This window comes from Idiotropiscis lumnitzeri, chromosome 2 (assembly GCF_059441095.1).
Source record: "Idiotropiscis lumnitzeri isolate Australia: NSW breed Sydney's pygmy pipehorse chromosome 2, RoL_Ilum_1.0, whole genome shotgun sequence".
Classification (NCBI taxonomy): domain Eukaryota; kingdom Metazoa; phylum Chordata; class Actinopteri; order Syngnathiformes; family Syngnathidae; genus Idiotropiscis; species Idiotropiscis lumnitzeri.
In genome coordinates, this window is record NC_142392.1 from 8,334,098 (window position 1) to 8,350,924 (window position 16,827).

The 16,827-nt window shown below is 41.3% G+C and overlaps 1 protein-coding gene and 1 pseudogene across 1 annotated transcript; one reads left to right on the plus strand and one right to left on the minus strand.

Annotated features, from left to right (window-relative positions):
* Positions 1-386: 386 nt before the first annotated feature.
* LOC148341599 (uncharacterized) lies at positions 387-3,075 on the minus strand (annotated as a pseudogene).
* Positions 3,076-6,295: 3,220 nt separating this feature from the next.
* On the plus strand, positions 6,296-9,903 carry LOC148341600 (uncharacterized). The gene is made up of 2 exons (XM_088288663.1): positions 6,296-6,693; positions 8,324-9,903. Exons 1-2 carry the CDS (start codon positions 6,570-6,572, stop codon positions 9,334-9,336), a joined length of 1,137 nt encoding a protein of 378 aa, XP_088144789.1. The 5' UTR covers positions 6,296-6,569; the 3' UTR covers positions 9,337-9,903.
* Positions 9,904-16,827: the final 6,924 nt, after the last annotated feature.

The following is a 16,827-nucleotide window of genomic DNA, read 5'->3' on the forward strand; positions in this document are numbered from 1 at the left end:
GACTCAATTTGTGCAGTTCTCTGCTCATCAAAAGAGGCCATAATACAAAATGGCAACATAGCCACACCAAATCAATCTGTGTGGACGGATCTGAGTGAAGAGCTGGGAAAAAAGGTGACTGCAAAGGCTCTGTACACCTTTGTTAAATCAAACAGACACAACGTCTGGTCAGCTTTGGGCTTCAGTCAACTTGAAACAGATGCTGAAACGAGTGACACTGGCTCTGAATTAGATCCCCTTTTTCCTAAACGATCAGTTCAGCTTCAAATGCCTTTTGACAAAGGGAAGGAATTTATTCCAGAAAAGGCTTCATACAACGACAAGTATTGCCAAACCCAAAAGAGAAGCTATACAATTTTGAAGCCTGGCACCTGGAGCCACATTATAAATGAGGTAATCTGGAAAGCAGTAAAAATTCCTTGCACATTTGTTTTTAAAAGAGCCATGGTCTATCCATTAGTCACAAATAATTATATTGAAATTAGAGGACACTGCAAGGAATGTCATGGCCATCTTGACATCAATTGCGACAGAGAGCCTGAACTCAACAGTCCAATGATGCTCAACTGTTACATCAAGAACATTGATGACTCCCAGCACACTGGCAGCTCAAAGCGATTCCTGTCTGGGCAGTTGCGTGTGAAGATAGCCAAGGAACTTGTTGAGGGCAGGATGGAACCACATGTATGGCGGGCATCGCAGGCAACAACACTAATGGACTTCGGAGATCCTGAGCCAAGCCACCTCCCAAATTTGGCCACCCTGCGCAAGGCAAAACAAGAGAGAAATGATTTGGCATTAGGTGATAAAAATCCAATTTTGTCGTTGCAGCTGTTAAAGTACAGTACACCTCACAGTGGGAGCATCAAAGACATTGGACTTGACAAATTCTTCATGACTGGAGTCAAACACAAATGCATGTGTACAAGACATTGTCAAAAAAACCTCATCCAACTGTATGCTTTGATGCTACTGGCTCAGTAGTTAAGAAACTGGTGAGACCGAATGGCTCGTCCGGCCACATCTTCCTTTATCAGGGTGTTCTGACGGGAAATAACAGCTGTAGTGTCCCAGTGGTGCAGATGTTATCAGAGAAGCATGATGTTAGCGCTATCACAGGGTGGCTAAAAGAATGGATACATGCAGGTGCACCGGTCCCAAAAGAAGCTGTAAGTGATTTCTCTCTCTCTGGTCAAAGCTTTTACCCCACATCCCGATTTGAAGAGCTACATTAATGAGTGCTTTAATGTCTTGCTTGGGAATCAGCATGCAAACCTGCCGCCATGCTTTGTCAGGGTAGATGTTGCACATTGCATCAAAATGATCTGCCAATGGGACTGCCTGAAAAATAAAAGACATCGTGTTAAAGAGTTTTATGTGAGATCATTAGCACAACTACTCAAGTCACAATGTGTGGAACATTCAACAGAACTTCTACGTGCCATCACTATTGTGGCACTGAGTGAGTCCGAAGGTAATGACAGTTCTGCAACCCCTCTCCCATCAGAAAAGTGGAAGAAATACCTAAAAGCTCAAATTGCACAAGAAGACTGTATCAGCATGCCAGACACAGAGGTTCAGGCACAGGAACCCGTCGAGGCGCATCAACAGATCCACACTAATGCTCGACAGTGGGTGACTGAATTATGCGAGGAGAGCAGGTCACTTGCCATGGCTGAGGGAGACAGAGATAACATCCACTTCCTCCCTGAGATTATTCCCCACATCATCAGACTGGGAAGTTACTTACCACTCTGGACAGGAGTAATGAATGGTCCCTCTCTTCCGAAGCACCACCATCACTGCAAGTTCGGCAGCTGTTGAAGCAGAGTTTAAAAACATAAAAAATGGGCTTTTCAAGCATGAAAGCCTTCCCATTCGTGTCGACCGGTTTGTTGCTCGTCATCTTGCCTTCATTGACGGAAACATGCGGATTTCTGCTGCAAAACAAAAAAGAGAAAAGGCTGATGTAGGTGATGCTACGACTGTCTTAAGACCTGACGATGTCTCTACTTCCCAGAGCGGGGGAAAAAAATTTAAAAAAGGATGCTGACCTTGGTGATGAATCTGATGCTGCTGCAAACAATCTTCAAATTACCGAAGTTGAGAACTGGAGAGGCTTAGAAGTTCCACCCAAAAAAGGAAGATGAGTTCATATCTCTCTCCTTGTCCTGAGTGGCTGCATGTGGATTCATCCGTGGAACGTAAAAAAGTCAAGGTGCAATTGTTGAAAAATGGAAACCAACAACAGCCTGTTAAACTTTCCAAGTTGAAAGTTGCTGTGCTCAACACTTGTGCATTTGATGCCGTGTTTCAGTGTCTTTCTTGCTCTTATTGTGACAGCTTTTCATTTGAAAAGGCTTGTAAGCAGCAAGACCTGTGACAATCCATTCCTCCACTTGGTAAAAACCATCGCAACACGAGGTGTGACACAACACGTGTATTCCAAGAGGGCAGAACTCCTGAAAGAAATATTCAAGCCTGTCCACCTAACCTCTGGTTCTCTCCAAATAGATGCACCATGCCAAATCTCGACAGTGATTGAGAGAGCCACGAGGAATCTTCCAAGTGTATACTTGAAAAAACAATGTTCCTCACCGTACTGCAGCCTAAGCACTCAAGTAATAAGGGAAGTTCCGCTTGTGTGTACCAATATTGCTGTCCTGCAGACTTGTGGCATGACTTATCTTCAGACTGCTGCTGAAGAAGGACTGAGCCTTCCTGACTCTACTTGCCTCCGACCAATCCAAAATGCATCTCAGTGTCCATCTACATTTAAAAAGCAAGACAACAGTACAGGAAAGGCTCTGTGTTCGGCAAATGTTTCCCACAGCTACAGTCTTGGAGAATGTTTGTGGATTGACACCGACCTTGGTACGAGTGGGACAGAAGTTGCCCTGCTTGAAATTCCCTCTAGTCTGGTGCTGCAAGAGAATATGTTTACTTTGAGAGCAGTCATAGGATTTCAAAGAGGCTTGACCCAGGATTCTCTTGGACATTATGTGGCATACTGCAGGAGGGCTGCTTTTGCCTAGGAGATGTACAATGACCTGGAAAGTGGAGTGAAAGCAGCATCAGATAGGACAAAGATCTTCCCACATGCTTTGTTCTTCACAAAGCAGTGATTGCTTAATTGTTGCAATGTAAATAGTTTGGTGTTTTGTTTGTTGCTGTTTGTTTTTACATATAAAGCTTTCTCTGCAGGCTCTCATCAATTACGCATGGACTGTTTTTATATTAATTCAGTTGTTCTCAAATGAGGGAATGCTACATCGAGGGGTGTGTTTATGTTGTTTTTATTTCAAAATAGATCAAGGGATATGTTTCGGCCTCACGTCTGCTATAATTTAAGAAATAATCACATAGCTTTAATGACTACTGATGAAATAAACACGTGAGCAGCAGAACAACATATTAAAAGAAATAAGATCGAATTTAAAGTAATGGACAGCAGTGAAAACAGGAAGATTTTAAGATTATTGCATGCTAGCAAAAAAAAGCTACAACAGTGAGTGTGACATGTTTACCTGAAGTTCGTCCGGCAACAGTTGCTTTCCAGGATCATGAAGAATGTAAAATGCGCAGAAACATGCAAAACATCGGTTCATTCCAGGAACTAGTTTATAACCTGGAATTAATAACAAATACGAGTGATTCAAGTGATTAGCTGAACGCGGTAGCGCGATACCTAGCTCCTTGTTCGACAGCATCCAAAACAAAATAGACTGACGCCGGAGCGTTAGTGTTTGTGACATCACCGCGTGAATTAAAACGTGTAATATCTATCGAACCGGAGCAACACAAACGAAACTTTTAACAGCACAAACAAGCACAAACGAAGCACAAACGAATGGCACCATTCCCGACCCATTTGGATGAAAGTGGGGGGCTGGGTGACGTCACCACTCGAAATAAAAAAGTGTAATATCTCTGGAACCGAAGCAGCACAAACGGAAATTTTAACAGCACAAACGAGCACAGATGCACTCTTAACTATTTCACCCTATTTTTGCAAGAAATGGAGCGCCAACTTCACGCTGATGGACTAGGCGCGCGCCGTTGACCAGTACGGTGTGATAAACTGGATCGTGCTAGTCTAAAGAGTTATATCAATGGAATTAGGCCATAACTCATTGAGAAACTGGGTTTCTCGGGAAACTGGGTTTCCCCTGCGGATAGCACGGTAGTGTAAATTAAGGGTTCTGCGGTCCCTCTAAAACCGAATCGTGTTATTCAAGGAGTTATATAAATGGTATTAGGTCGTAACTCGTTTAGAAACATGTTATCTCGGTGCGGAAAACTGTCTCGTGTCCGAGATCTTACATTGTGGAAACAAAGGATGGACAAAGAGTGAGGGGGAACTGGAGGAGTCTTCTGAAGGTTCCCGAGGACTAGTGATGGGTCCAGCGACACTGAGGCGCCGTTGCGTGCGCCGAGCTTCCAGGGCAAGAAAGTCACGTGACCACTACCAGAACCGTGTCGACACAGCGGTCGCGCACCAAACTGTGTTTATAAGGATGCACATCTGTCAACAGGATGCACGCTCAAAACAAGCATCGAGTTATTGGCGCATTACTCTGCGTTAAATATCCGCAAGATGGAAGACGTCACTGGTAAACGCAAGTTTTCTGCCTTGTGCGCACTCAGAGGTGCAGCGCTATATGTCAGCAGGACACGTTGCACGTACGGAAGACCCGCTCTTATACTGGAAGTCCATGGAGGCAACGTTCCCTCATCTATTTCTATTAGCCACACAGGCGTTGTGCACACCGGCCTCTTCAGTGCCTTGTGGGAGGATCTTCTCAAAGGCGGGGGAAATTGCCTAAAAAAAAAAAGATATAAATAGACTGAATAACAAAACGCTGGAGAAACTATTTTTTTTAATAAAAATCTTTAATTACAATGAGTCCATTGTCATTCACAACACTTTTACTTAGGCATTCAGACAGATGTTCACTTAATTTATCAACTGCGTCTTGAATATCAACGATTTTTTTATGAAAGTACGTATATGTAAAAATAATGTGAATGCAAATGCCTAATCAATGGAATTGGATAAAATTAGTTTGACAGATCAGAGTCTGATGACCCGGTCAAATTTTTCCTGCAAGTCCACCAGGTGTCGGTATTCAGCAACACAGTGTCAACACAGTGTCAATACAGTGTGTCACTGTGTCAAAACGATACAAGATGCCTCATCTACCCATCACTACCGAGGACTGCAAGAAATCTTCTGATAAGGCTGAGGCTGCAAAGCAGGCGGATACATCGAAGGAGCACAGACCTCAACCACCAGCAATTTCTGGGATTACTGAACCTCTTCGAAGATCAACAAGAGTTAGACGACAACCGGACAGGCTGATTGAAAATGTTTAATGTTGTGTTATTGTTCCTAAAATTGTTGTAGAGCTGCTTGTTGTCATCAAAAAATGGATAGATATTGATAAGAAGTGAAAATAATTGATAACAAAACAAAATTATTATTATTATAATAATAATATTTTAAAAAAATAATTAAAAAAGTCATAGGCATTGTTTAACGTTTGAAAGGGAGATGTAATGATAGCAGTTATGTCATTAGTCACTAATTGGCAGAATTGCCTGACGTGTGTTTGGTTACCAGACGAACAAGTGTTTACGCACATAGACGAGAAGTCAATAAATAAAGAGGCACAAGCTTGCAGCATCACGTTACCTGCGTGACTTCTTAAGATAGAAGACAAAACTTTACAGTAACCATAAAAAAAACGTATAGTCACCATAAAATTAAAAAAAAAACGTATCGTAAACATACTAAAGCTGTTGCTTTATGTTATTTACAAAGAATTGGTGTTTAAAATCCCCCTCGCTCTTCTTTTTGTCATTTCAATATTATGTACGTATTAATAACTGTGTTTGGTTTGCTAATGTCAATAAAGTTTTTTTTTTTTTTTTACCAAAACGTGAAATAATTGAGAAGCACTGCTAGTATATGCAGACATTATATTCATAGAATCTTGCAGCCCGATTGAACCACAGCATTGTTGCAAGTTCGGTAGGAGAAACTTGAACGTCCCACTGCTGTTCCAGCAGCGGCTGCTCGGGGCATAGGCGGAAGTGACGTAGAAGCTGACTCGCCAATGGGGTGTTAATTTAGTTTTTTTTTTTATCAACCGATTTAAAATATTATATAAAATACATATTAAAATAGAACAGTCAGGGTTAAAAAACAAACGCAGAGGCAAAGAAATATATTTGAAAAATACGTGCTTAAAGCATGACGTCATTAGAAAGCGCGCAGCTTCCGAAGGACCTCGACCACATGCACCGACCCGTCCACACCGAAATAAAAACAAACACCGCTAAATTCTTCTGATTTAGTGTGGAACTGGCTGTAATTTTCTCACAGGATTTCCAGTGCTACTCTAAAGGACTACGACATAATTCATTAAGTCTTTGTGTCCGATAACCTCATCTTCGCGCGTTGATGCTTTTCGGTGTAGTTAGCTTAGCTTGTTAGCTAGCTAGCCGCTAACGACTCATCGCCAAGCAGAGATCAAGTGCAGATTTTTTGGAGTTATCATTTGAAAATGTGTGAAAGAACGACACCCAAGTACAAAGAGGAACTTTGTGGAATAAAAGAAGAGAACGAGCAACATCTTCAACTGCTGGACGAAGTTTGCAACCAGCCTCGTGTTGTGCCACTCAAAGCAGGTTTGTACACGTTTTACTCTCATTTGCTTTGTAAAGAACGACATTGCATGCATCACAACATTAAGTTGTTTGGGGAAATGCGTTCAAGGTTATTGCCGTTTTATTTTTAAATATTGCTTGTCGGTTTGCCAAACATTTGTTTATGTCAAATGTAATCAGTGCAGAAAATATATGCCAAAGAATAACCAATAGTGGGGGGTGAACTCCATGTTTTCCCAGTATAAAATTTGAACTGATTATTTTACATTTTCAATTTTCTGGTTTTTATATCTTGTTTAAGCAATTCGTTACGGAAGGAATTCTGCCTAACTTACAAAATGTGCACACTGCGGCGAAAACATCAATGGCGGTTGATCAATTTTAGTGGATAAAACACAAAATATTAAGTTTGTTTAAACCTCGGGTGGCCCTGCACAGTTTTGTGCACGTGTGCATAGTTTCACCTCATCCAAACATTTAAAATACATTGAATGCATCCATCCAAGGTTGCACGGATCTAATCAGTGAACAAGCGCATGCTGCAAGGAATGCATCTGCATCTTTGGCTTACTATGAGCTTAAAAAGGGATACCGTCACAACCCCCTTTTCTACCAACAAGCCCAGGAACATTTAGTTCCTGATAATAAAGTTCCTGTGGCCCAGGAGGTTTGCATCTCCCCCACAACTCAAAGTTCTTGATAATTTATGCAAATGAAAATGATGACGGAACAATGGGAGGTGTTGTGTTACTTTGTTACTCATTACTGACACCCTATGGCTGTTAAGCATCATTGCAGTTACAAAATAATTCAGTGAACTCTAATAATATTATGGTGTATCTTAGTCTAATTTTAATACATATTGGATAACTTTAAAATATACAGTCATTATTCAAATATGTCAACATGAAAGTGTTGTTGCTTAATTTATGTGTAGGGATTTTGATTCTTCACACGTAATTTTGTTTTAAAATTTATTTAGAAACAGAAATTTTATTTAAAAAAAAAATCAAAAGGGGAATGTTGGAACGTACTAGCAGGCTAAATGTCATTTTGGGAAAAAACAAAAAAAACCCAAAAAAACAAACATAAATCATGCAATAAATAGCGACTATGATGCCAGGGCCCCTTTAATTCTTTTAGGCATACAGATTAGAATGGAAGCAAAAAGTACCCACGATGAAACTATCTATAAATGCAAAATGAAAAATTTGTAAACATATTTCATTTGAAGGATTTCTATTCTATTAATGACATAATGTTGCGATGGCCCCCAGTGGTCTGCATCAATATGTTAGGGTCCCACAACAGGTGTTCCATCAGACGCACACAAGAGCCTGTGTGTGCTAACTTCAGCTTAGCTTCCAGAAACGTCTGTGACTATGTCAGGAATGAAATAGGGCATCAGCCGCAACGTGCTTCCATTTTAAATACTCGTTTATCACTGTTGTGCTGCTAAAGGGAGGTTTACATCGTAGGACGTAATTTTGTGAAATGCCCCCATGGTCCGGTCCAAATCGGGGTCGCACGCATTGATTCGTGTTCGGCAGGCACAAGTCAAGGTAGCACGGTAGGAACTATATAAGACAAAGTCGCCGCATGAGCTTTGACTTGACCAAACAAAATGTGTGTTTGTCTTTGTGTCCTTCAGACGTCAGTGAAAACGATCTCCGTTCTGTGAAAGAGGAGCCAGACTTGACTCACATCAAAAAGGAGGAGGAGGAGGAGGAGATCTACAAGTCACCAGTGAACGTTGTCCCTATAAAGACTGAAGATGTAATCAAGGATGAGAGTGAGGACAAGAGAGGGGCGGAGCCTCCAAGCAGCAGTTCAAGTCATCACGTGACAACAGAAGGTGATGAAGACCACTGGGGGCCATCACAAGCACATAATGAGGACACATTATCAGACGCTCATGACAATGATGATGATACTAATGATGATGATAATGGGCAAGCTCAAGGTGAAAGGGCATGTCACACTGACTCATTAACTTCAAAGCTGTCTTTAAAACCGCACACAAGAACACACAGTGGAGAAAAACAGTTTTCTTGCTCGGTTTGTGGCAAAAGCTTCCTGCATAAGTCAATGTTAACAATCCACACAAGAACACACAGTGGAGATAAACCTTTTTCATGCTCAGTTTGTGGAAAATGCTACTCCCAAAAGGGAAATTTAACAGAACACACAAGAACACACACTGGAGAAAAACCTTTTTCCTGCTCAGTTTGTGGCAAAAGCTTCTCTGGAAAGTCTAATTTAAGAAAACACACAACAACACATAGTGGAGAAAAACCTCTTTCTTGCTTAGTTTGTGGTAAAAGCTTCTCCCAAAAGCCTCATTTAACAAGCCACACAAGAACACACAGTGGGGAAAAATATTTTTACTGCTCAGTTTGTGGCAGAAGCTTCTCTCATAAGTCAACTTTAACAAAACATAGAAGAACTCACAGTGGAGAAAAACCGTTTTCCTGCTCAGTTTGTGGAAAATGCTTCTCTGCAAAGTCAACGTTAACAAGCCACACAAGAACACACAGTGGAGAAAAACCTTTTTCCTGCTCAGTTTGTGGTAAATGCTTCTCTGAAAAGTCTAATTTAATTAAACACACAACAACACATGGTGGAGACAAGCCATTCAGTTGCAGCGTTTGTGCTAAGAAATAAAGATAAAGATAAAGATGTCCTTTATTAGTCCCACAATGGGGAAATTTGAAGTGTTACAGCAGCAAAGATATAGATCACACAGAGTCAGCTGCGTAATGTAGCCGTTAATGTGTAACATTAGCAGCAGACATTCATAAAAAGCATGCAAATATACACAGTATAAACGTATCTAAGTGTAAGGAAACACTCCTAATGCCTGTCCATTATACAGAGGGGGAAACACTGTAATGATAAAAGCTACTGAATGATTGAAAATACTGCAATGATAAAGATATTACACTGATAAAAGTACTGTAATGGTGAGAGTACTGAAATGACAGGAAAGTACTGCAATGATAGAAAATACTGCAATGATAAAAGTACTGTAATAGTAAAAGTACTGCAATGATAAAAGTACTGTAATAGTGAACATCCTGCAGTGGTAGAAATACTACAGTGATAGAAGTATTGTAATAAGAATACTGTAATGGTAAACAAAATACATCATTGGTCGATGTTTAAGTACACCCTTGGCTGAAAGTAAAGTAGTAGTGTATATTGCATTCTAGGACTGCACAATTGCACTAATGCCCTCCTGTTTGTAGGCCTGACCCAATGTTCTTGTTAAAAAGTCTGACAGCAGTCGGCAGGAAGGAGCGGCGAAATCTCTCTTTGGTACAGCGAGGGTGTAAAAGTCTGTCACTGAAGGAGCTGTAAAGTGTTCTCAGAGTGTCATTGAGTGGGTGGGCTGGGTTGTCCAGCATTGATGACAGTTTTGCCGTCATCCTCCTGCCCCCCACTGAGTCCACAGAGTCCAGGGAGCAGCCCAGGACAGAGCTGGCCCTCCTCACCAGTTTGTCCAGTCTCTTTTTGTCTCGGCCCGAGATGCCTCCTGCCCAGGAGACCACTCCATAGAAGATGACTGATGAAACCACAGAGTCATAGAAGTTCCTGAGGAGTGTTCCCCGAACGCCAAAGGACCTCAGCCGCCTGAGTAGGAAGAGTCTGCTCTGACCCTTCCTATAGAGAGCGTCTGTGTTGTCGCTCCAGTCCAGTTTATTGTTCAGATGAACACCCAGGTACTTGTAAGTTGAGACCCTCTCAACGTCTGTTCCCTGGATATTCACTGGTGCAGGTGGAGAGTGCCGACGCTTGCGGAAATCCACCACCAGCTCTTTGGATTTCCCAGCGTTGATTTGGAGGCGGTTCTGCTGACACCAGTCCACGAACCCCTGCGTAACCCCTCTGTACTCCCGATCGTCATCGTCAGTGATGAGGCCGACAATCGCAGAGTCATCAGAGAACTTCTGCAGGTGACAGGTTGTGGAATTGTATTTGTAGTCCGAGGTGTAGAGGGTGAACAGGAAGGGAGCCAGCACAGTTCCCTGCGGCGCTCCCGTGCTGCAGAGGAGCACGTCAGACACACAGTCCTGTGTTCTCACGTACTGTGGCCGGTTTGTGAGGTAGTTGTGAATCCATGTGATGAGGTGGTGGCCACTCCCGCCTGCTCCAGCTTGTCTCCCAATAAGGCGGGCTGGATGGTGTTGAAAGCACTTGAGAAATCAAAGAACATGATCCTCACCGTGCCCCCCGCCTTCTCCAGGTGGGAGAATGAAGTGTGGAGCAGGTAGATGATAGCATCATCCACACTGATGCCAGGCTGGTATGCAAACTGGAGTGGGTCCATTGAGGAGCTGACCAGGGGGCGCAGATGGACGAGGACCAGTCTCTCCAGGGTCTTCATCAGATGAGACGTCAGCGCCACTGGTCTGAAGTTGTTGAGCTCCTTCGGATGGGGTGTCTTTGGAACCGGAACCAGGCAGGATGTTTTCCACAGCTGGGGGACTCTGCCCAGCTTCAAGCTCAGGTTGAACATGTGCTGGACGATTCCACACAGCTGGTCTGCGCAGGATTTGAGGAGCTGGGAGCTGATCCCATCTGGGCCTGCCGCCTTCCTCGCCTTCATCTTCCTCAGCTGATTCTTCACCTGAGATGTTGTGAGGAACAAGGCTGAGCAGGAGGAAGTGGTGGTTGTCTGATGAGGCTGGGAACTGGAGCCTGTGGAGAGAGAGAGGGGCGAGAGAGGGGGAGAGAGGTTCTGTCCTGTTGCGCCCTATTTCGTCCTCATTGTTTTGTTATTTTGTCCCTAGTACCTTGTTGCCTTTTGGTTTCGTTTTGTTGAATAAATTCCCTTTAAGTTACCCTAATCCGGCTTCCTCGCATTTTGGGTCCACCCCCTCCTCGCCGACCGGCGAACCTAACAGAAATACTTGTAAACATATTTTACTTGAAGGATTCCCATTTTATCAATGACATTATGTTGCGGTGGCCCCCATTAATAAATTAGGGTTCCACAACAGGTGTTCCATCAGACGCACACAATAGCCTGTGTGTGCGAACTTCAGCTCGCTTCCAGAAACGTCTGTGACTATGTCAGGAATGAAATCGGGCATCAACCGCAACGTGCTTCCTTTTTAAATGCTCGTTTATCACTGTTGTGCTGCTAAAAGGAGGTTTACATCGTAGGATATCTGTGACCATGTCAGGAATGAAATCGGGCATCAAAAGGGAGGTTTACATCGTCGGACGTAATTTTGTGAAATGCCCCCATGGTCCGGTCCAAGTTGGGGTCGCACGCATTGCTCCGTGTGTGGCAGGCACAAGTCAAGGTAGCACGGTAGAAAATAAGACAAAGTCGCCGCCTGAGATTTGACTTGACCAAACCAAATTTGTCTTTTTGTGTCCTGCAGACGTCAGACAAAATGATCTCTGTTCTGTGAAAGAGGAGCCAGATTTGACTCACATCAAAAAGGAGGAGGAGGAGGAGATCAACAAGTCACCAGTGAATGTAGTCCCTATAAAGATTGAAGATGAAAAAAAGAATGTGAGTGAGGACAACAGAGGGGCGGAGCCTCCAAGCAGCAGCTCAAGTCATCACGTGACAACAGAAGGTGATGAAGACCACTGGAGGCCATCACAAGTACATAATGAGGACACATCAGACGCTCATGACGATGATGACGTTGACGGTGGGCAAGCTAAAAGTGAAAGGGCATGTCACACTGACTCATTCACTTCAAAGCTGTCTTTAAAAGGGCACAGAAAAACACACAGTGGTGAAAACCCTTTTTCCTGCTCGGTTTGTGGCAAAAGCTTCTCTCGAAAGTCTCATTTTGTAAGGCACACAAGAACACACAGTGGAGATAAACATTTTTCCTGCTCATTTTGCGGAAAAGGTTTCTCTGAAAAGGCAAGGTTAATAGCACACAAAAGAATACACAGTGGAGAAAAACCTTTTTCCTGCTCAGTTTGTGGTAGACGCTTCTCTGTAAAGTCAAATTTAACTTGTCACACAAGAACACACAATGGAGAAAAACCTTTTTCCTGCTCAGTTTGTGGCAAGAGTTTCTCTCAAAAGTCTCAATTAATAATTCACACAAGAACACACAGTGGAGATAAACCTTTTTCCTGCTCAGTTTGTGGAAAATGCTTCTCTCATAAGGCAAATTTAACAAGCCACACAAGAACACACACTGGAGAAAAAACATTTTCCTGCTTGGTTTGTGGTAAAAGCTTTTCTCTAAAATCAAGTTTAAAATACCACACAAGAACACACACTGGAGAAAACCCTTTTTCCTGCTCAGTTTGTGGCCAAGGATTCTCTCGAAAGTCTCATTTAATAATTCACACAAGAACACACACTGGAGAAAAACCATTTTCCTGCTTGGTTTGTGGTAAAAGCTTTTCTCGAAAATCAAGTTTAAAATGCCACACAGGCACACACACTGGAGAAAACCCTTTTTCCTGCTCAGTTTGTGGCCAAGGATTCTCTCAAAAGTCTCATTTAATAATTCACACAAGAACACACACTGGAGAAAAACCATTTTCCTGCTCAGTTTGTGGCAAGAGTTTCTCTGGAAAGTTTCAATTAACAATCCACACAAGAGCACACAGTGGTGAAAAATCTTTTTCCTGCTCAGTTTGTGGAAAATGCTTCTCTCATAAGGCAAATTTAACAAGCCACACAAGAACACACAGTGGTGAAAAACCTTTTTCTTGCCCAGTTTGTGGCAAAAGCTTCTCTCAAAAGTTTGATTTAACAATCCACACAAGAACTCACAGTGGAGAAAAACCTTTTTCATGCTCAGTTTGTGGCAAGAGTTGCTCTCGAAAGTCTCATTTAATAACTCACACAAGAACACACACTGGAGAAAAAACATTTTCCTGCTTGGTTTGTGGAAAAAGCTTTGATCTAAAATCAAGTTTAAAATACCACACAAGAACTCACAGTGGAGAAAACCCTTTTTCCTGCTCAGTTTGTGGCAAGAGTTGCTCTCGAAAGTCTCATTTGATAATTCACACAAGAACACACACTGGAGAAAAACCATTTTCCTGCTTGGTTTGTGGTAAAAACTTTTCTCTAAAATCAAATTTAACAAGTCACACAAGAAAGCACAGTGGCGAAAAACCTTTTTCCTGCTCAGTTTGTGGCAAAAGCTTCTCTCAAAATTCAACTTTAACAAACCATAGAAGAACACACAGTGATGAAAAACCTTTTTCCTGCTCAGTTTGTGGCAAGAGTTTCTCTCGAAAGTCTCATTTAATAATTCACACAAGAACACACAGTGGTGAAAAATCTTTTTCCTGCTCAGTTTGTGGAAAATGCTTCTCTCAAAAGGAAGGTTTAACACGCCACACAAGAACACACACTGGAGAAAAAACATTTTCCTGCTTGGTTTGTGGTAAAAACTTTTCTCTAAAATCAAGTTTAACAAGTCACACAAGAATACACAGTGGTGAAAAACCTTTTTCCTGCTCAGTTTGTGGAAAAAGTTTCTCTCAAAAGTCGCATTTACGAAACCACACAAGAACACACAGTGGAGACAAGCCATTCAGTTGCAGCGTTTGTGCTCAAAAATTCTCCACTAAACAGCATGCGGAGAGTCACAATTGTGCTGGTGAGAAAAGCAGCGATCCTTGAAGCTTAAAAAAAAGAAAACAAAAAACTGAAGGAACTGACTCTTTGTGGTAAGATATAAATGTGATTTTTAATAAAATATGATATTGAATTTTGCAAAGCTTTTTTATTGACATTAAGCGTGTGATCCGTGCCAAAAGAACCATTGTGTCTGCGTATTTGTATTTGTTTTTATTTTCGAAAGTATACAGGGACTGTGCATATTAATCAAACTGTTTCCTGTAAATATGCCAGATTATAGCCAATGGCTAATTTGCATCCGTTGTCCCTGAGTGATGATTTTTTTTTGTTTTCATATCAAACATTATTAATGAAATTAATTGTCTTTGCCTGGAACAACATTTGTTAACATTATGCTTTTTCAGTTGTCTTTTTAATCGTACTTAATGGAAAAGTTGTGAGAAGAAACGGTGCTTCTGAAATCGGTGCCTTCCACTATCATCAATAAAATCACTTGTTCCACTTGCTCAACTGGCTTTCATTACGCTGTGTGAAAAGGTGAAAAAGAGAACAATAAGTTGAACTATAAAAAGAGCCAGAAGGAGAAACGCAAATAGTCTCAGTTTCTCTCAAAGGTTTTGGAATGTCAGGAGTTGGCAACTTGATGGCGACTGGAGTCAGCGCTGGTTTTCTCGCTGTGTTTGGCTGGCTTGTATATGTATGGTCCATTGAACAAAACTCAAACTCTTCAAATATCCCCTCACATACATTTAATAATTACGGTTTCTGAATAAATTTCTGACTGCCCAAATACACTTTCTAGGTTGAGCTCTATCAATTGTTTGGGGTTTGTTGCGAAGCAGAATCTCACTTCGGAAAAAAACTATAATTTTGTCAAATATACCAAATATTTTTGTTCATGCTTTATTATATTTTTTATACATTGGATTATTTATATAGTGAAATAGGTAAATATTAAAATGTAAAATTGGAAATCACATACAGACTTAATTCAATTAATAACAAATATAGAAACATTTTATAAATATTGAACTCATTGAGAAGAATCCTGATCTTGAAATAAATCTTGAATTATAAAAAATACAAAAAAATTAATTCAATAACCCGACCCTGGATGAGCGGCAGAAAATGGCTGGATGGATGGAATAATTTAAATTGCATACATATTCAAATGAACAAATATGTTAAGAAATATTCAAGTGTGAAATAAAAAGGTTTAATTTAATATTGATATAATTTTGCATATTAAAATAATTGAATAAATATTGTAGTATTGTATAAGCAAGCTTAAATATACATTGAAATAAATAAAAACAAAAGTTGTGTATTTTTAAATGGCCTAATTTAGATATGGGAAGTAACTCTCTTTATGAAACTATGAAGGGACTGGAGCTCACAGAAGTGACCAGTCTTGGTTCTGAAGTTCCGATGTAACCAGATACTGCCCTGAGAGAAAATAGGCCTGAGCATTGTTTATGGTGGGGGCAATTCTCTCGCCAGGTCAGTGACCTTCCAGGGTATGAGAGTAATTTAAGGTGGTCACGAGTAGACTGGTCGTATCAACGGGGAGACGCATCTGCTCTCCCTCTGGGGGACTTTTGGAGGGAAATCCCGAAGACTAGCGGGATGGGAATGCATATGCAACAAGGGAAAATTAGATATTCATGTCCTATTTGGGCATTCCCTATAAGAAGGGAATGTCTGAGAGGAGGCTCGCACGTTTTTGGGGAGACTTCTTTTGACATCAGCATGTGACGAGAATAAATCTTTTTCGAACCAGTTCTTTTCCATCACCAATCCAGCCTTGCTCGGCTGCCTCTCCGGAAGGCAGCAAGGACCCACACTTCAAAGACAAAATATACTACATATTGAAAGAAAAATAATACTCAAATATTGAAATAAGTATAGAATTGAAAGAATAAACAACAAAGAAATAAATACCTCCTGGAAAATATTATTTTCAACATGTGTCAACATTTTTCTTTCTTGCACATTCTTAAACAATCATAATTTTTTTACTTTTACTTTTTAAGTTACTTCAGTGCATTTCACACCTGAGCCTTCAGGGAATTCCTACTTCGTCCTACTTGAATGAATCCACATCAAAATACCATCATTTATGACACCGCGGCTGGACAAATAATATCCAGAAACACACTCCCGCACCACTGAGTGAGTGTTGGACGATATAGCTTCTCTTGAAAGGTCCGACTTGAAAATGTCCTTGCAAGTGGATCTGAAATTAAATCCACACTTTTCCCTCCTTCGGCCATTGTGGTTTAAAAAAATCAAGAATATAGTGTATTAGTCACGGTCAATTGTAAGCATGGACAACTCACTCTTTGCCCAGCAGGATGTGCTAACATGCACTCGCAACAGCCCGTTGATGACAAGAGCTGATGGTCGTGAGTGATACTTTGTCCATTTAATAAGCGTATCGCCTGACAAGGCGCTTTGTTTGTTTCGGAAAAAAATTGCGACTTTAAAGTGCGCCTTATGACTGCGAAAATACGGTCATTTTAGTTGTCCAACTTGTAAAATGGAAAAGAAAATTATGCACAAAAAGCATGAAC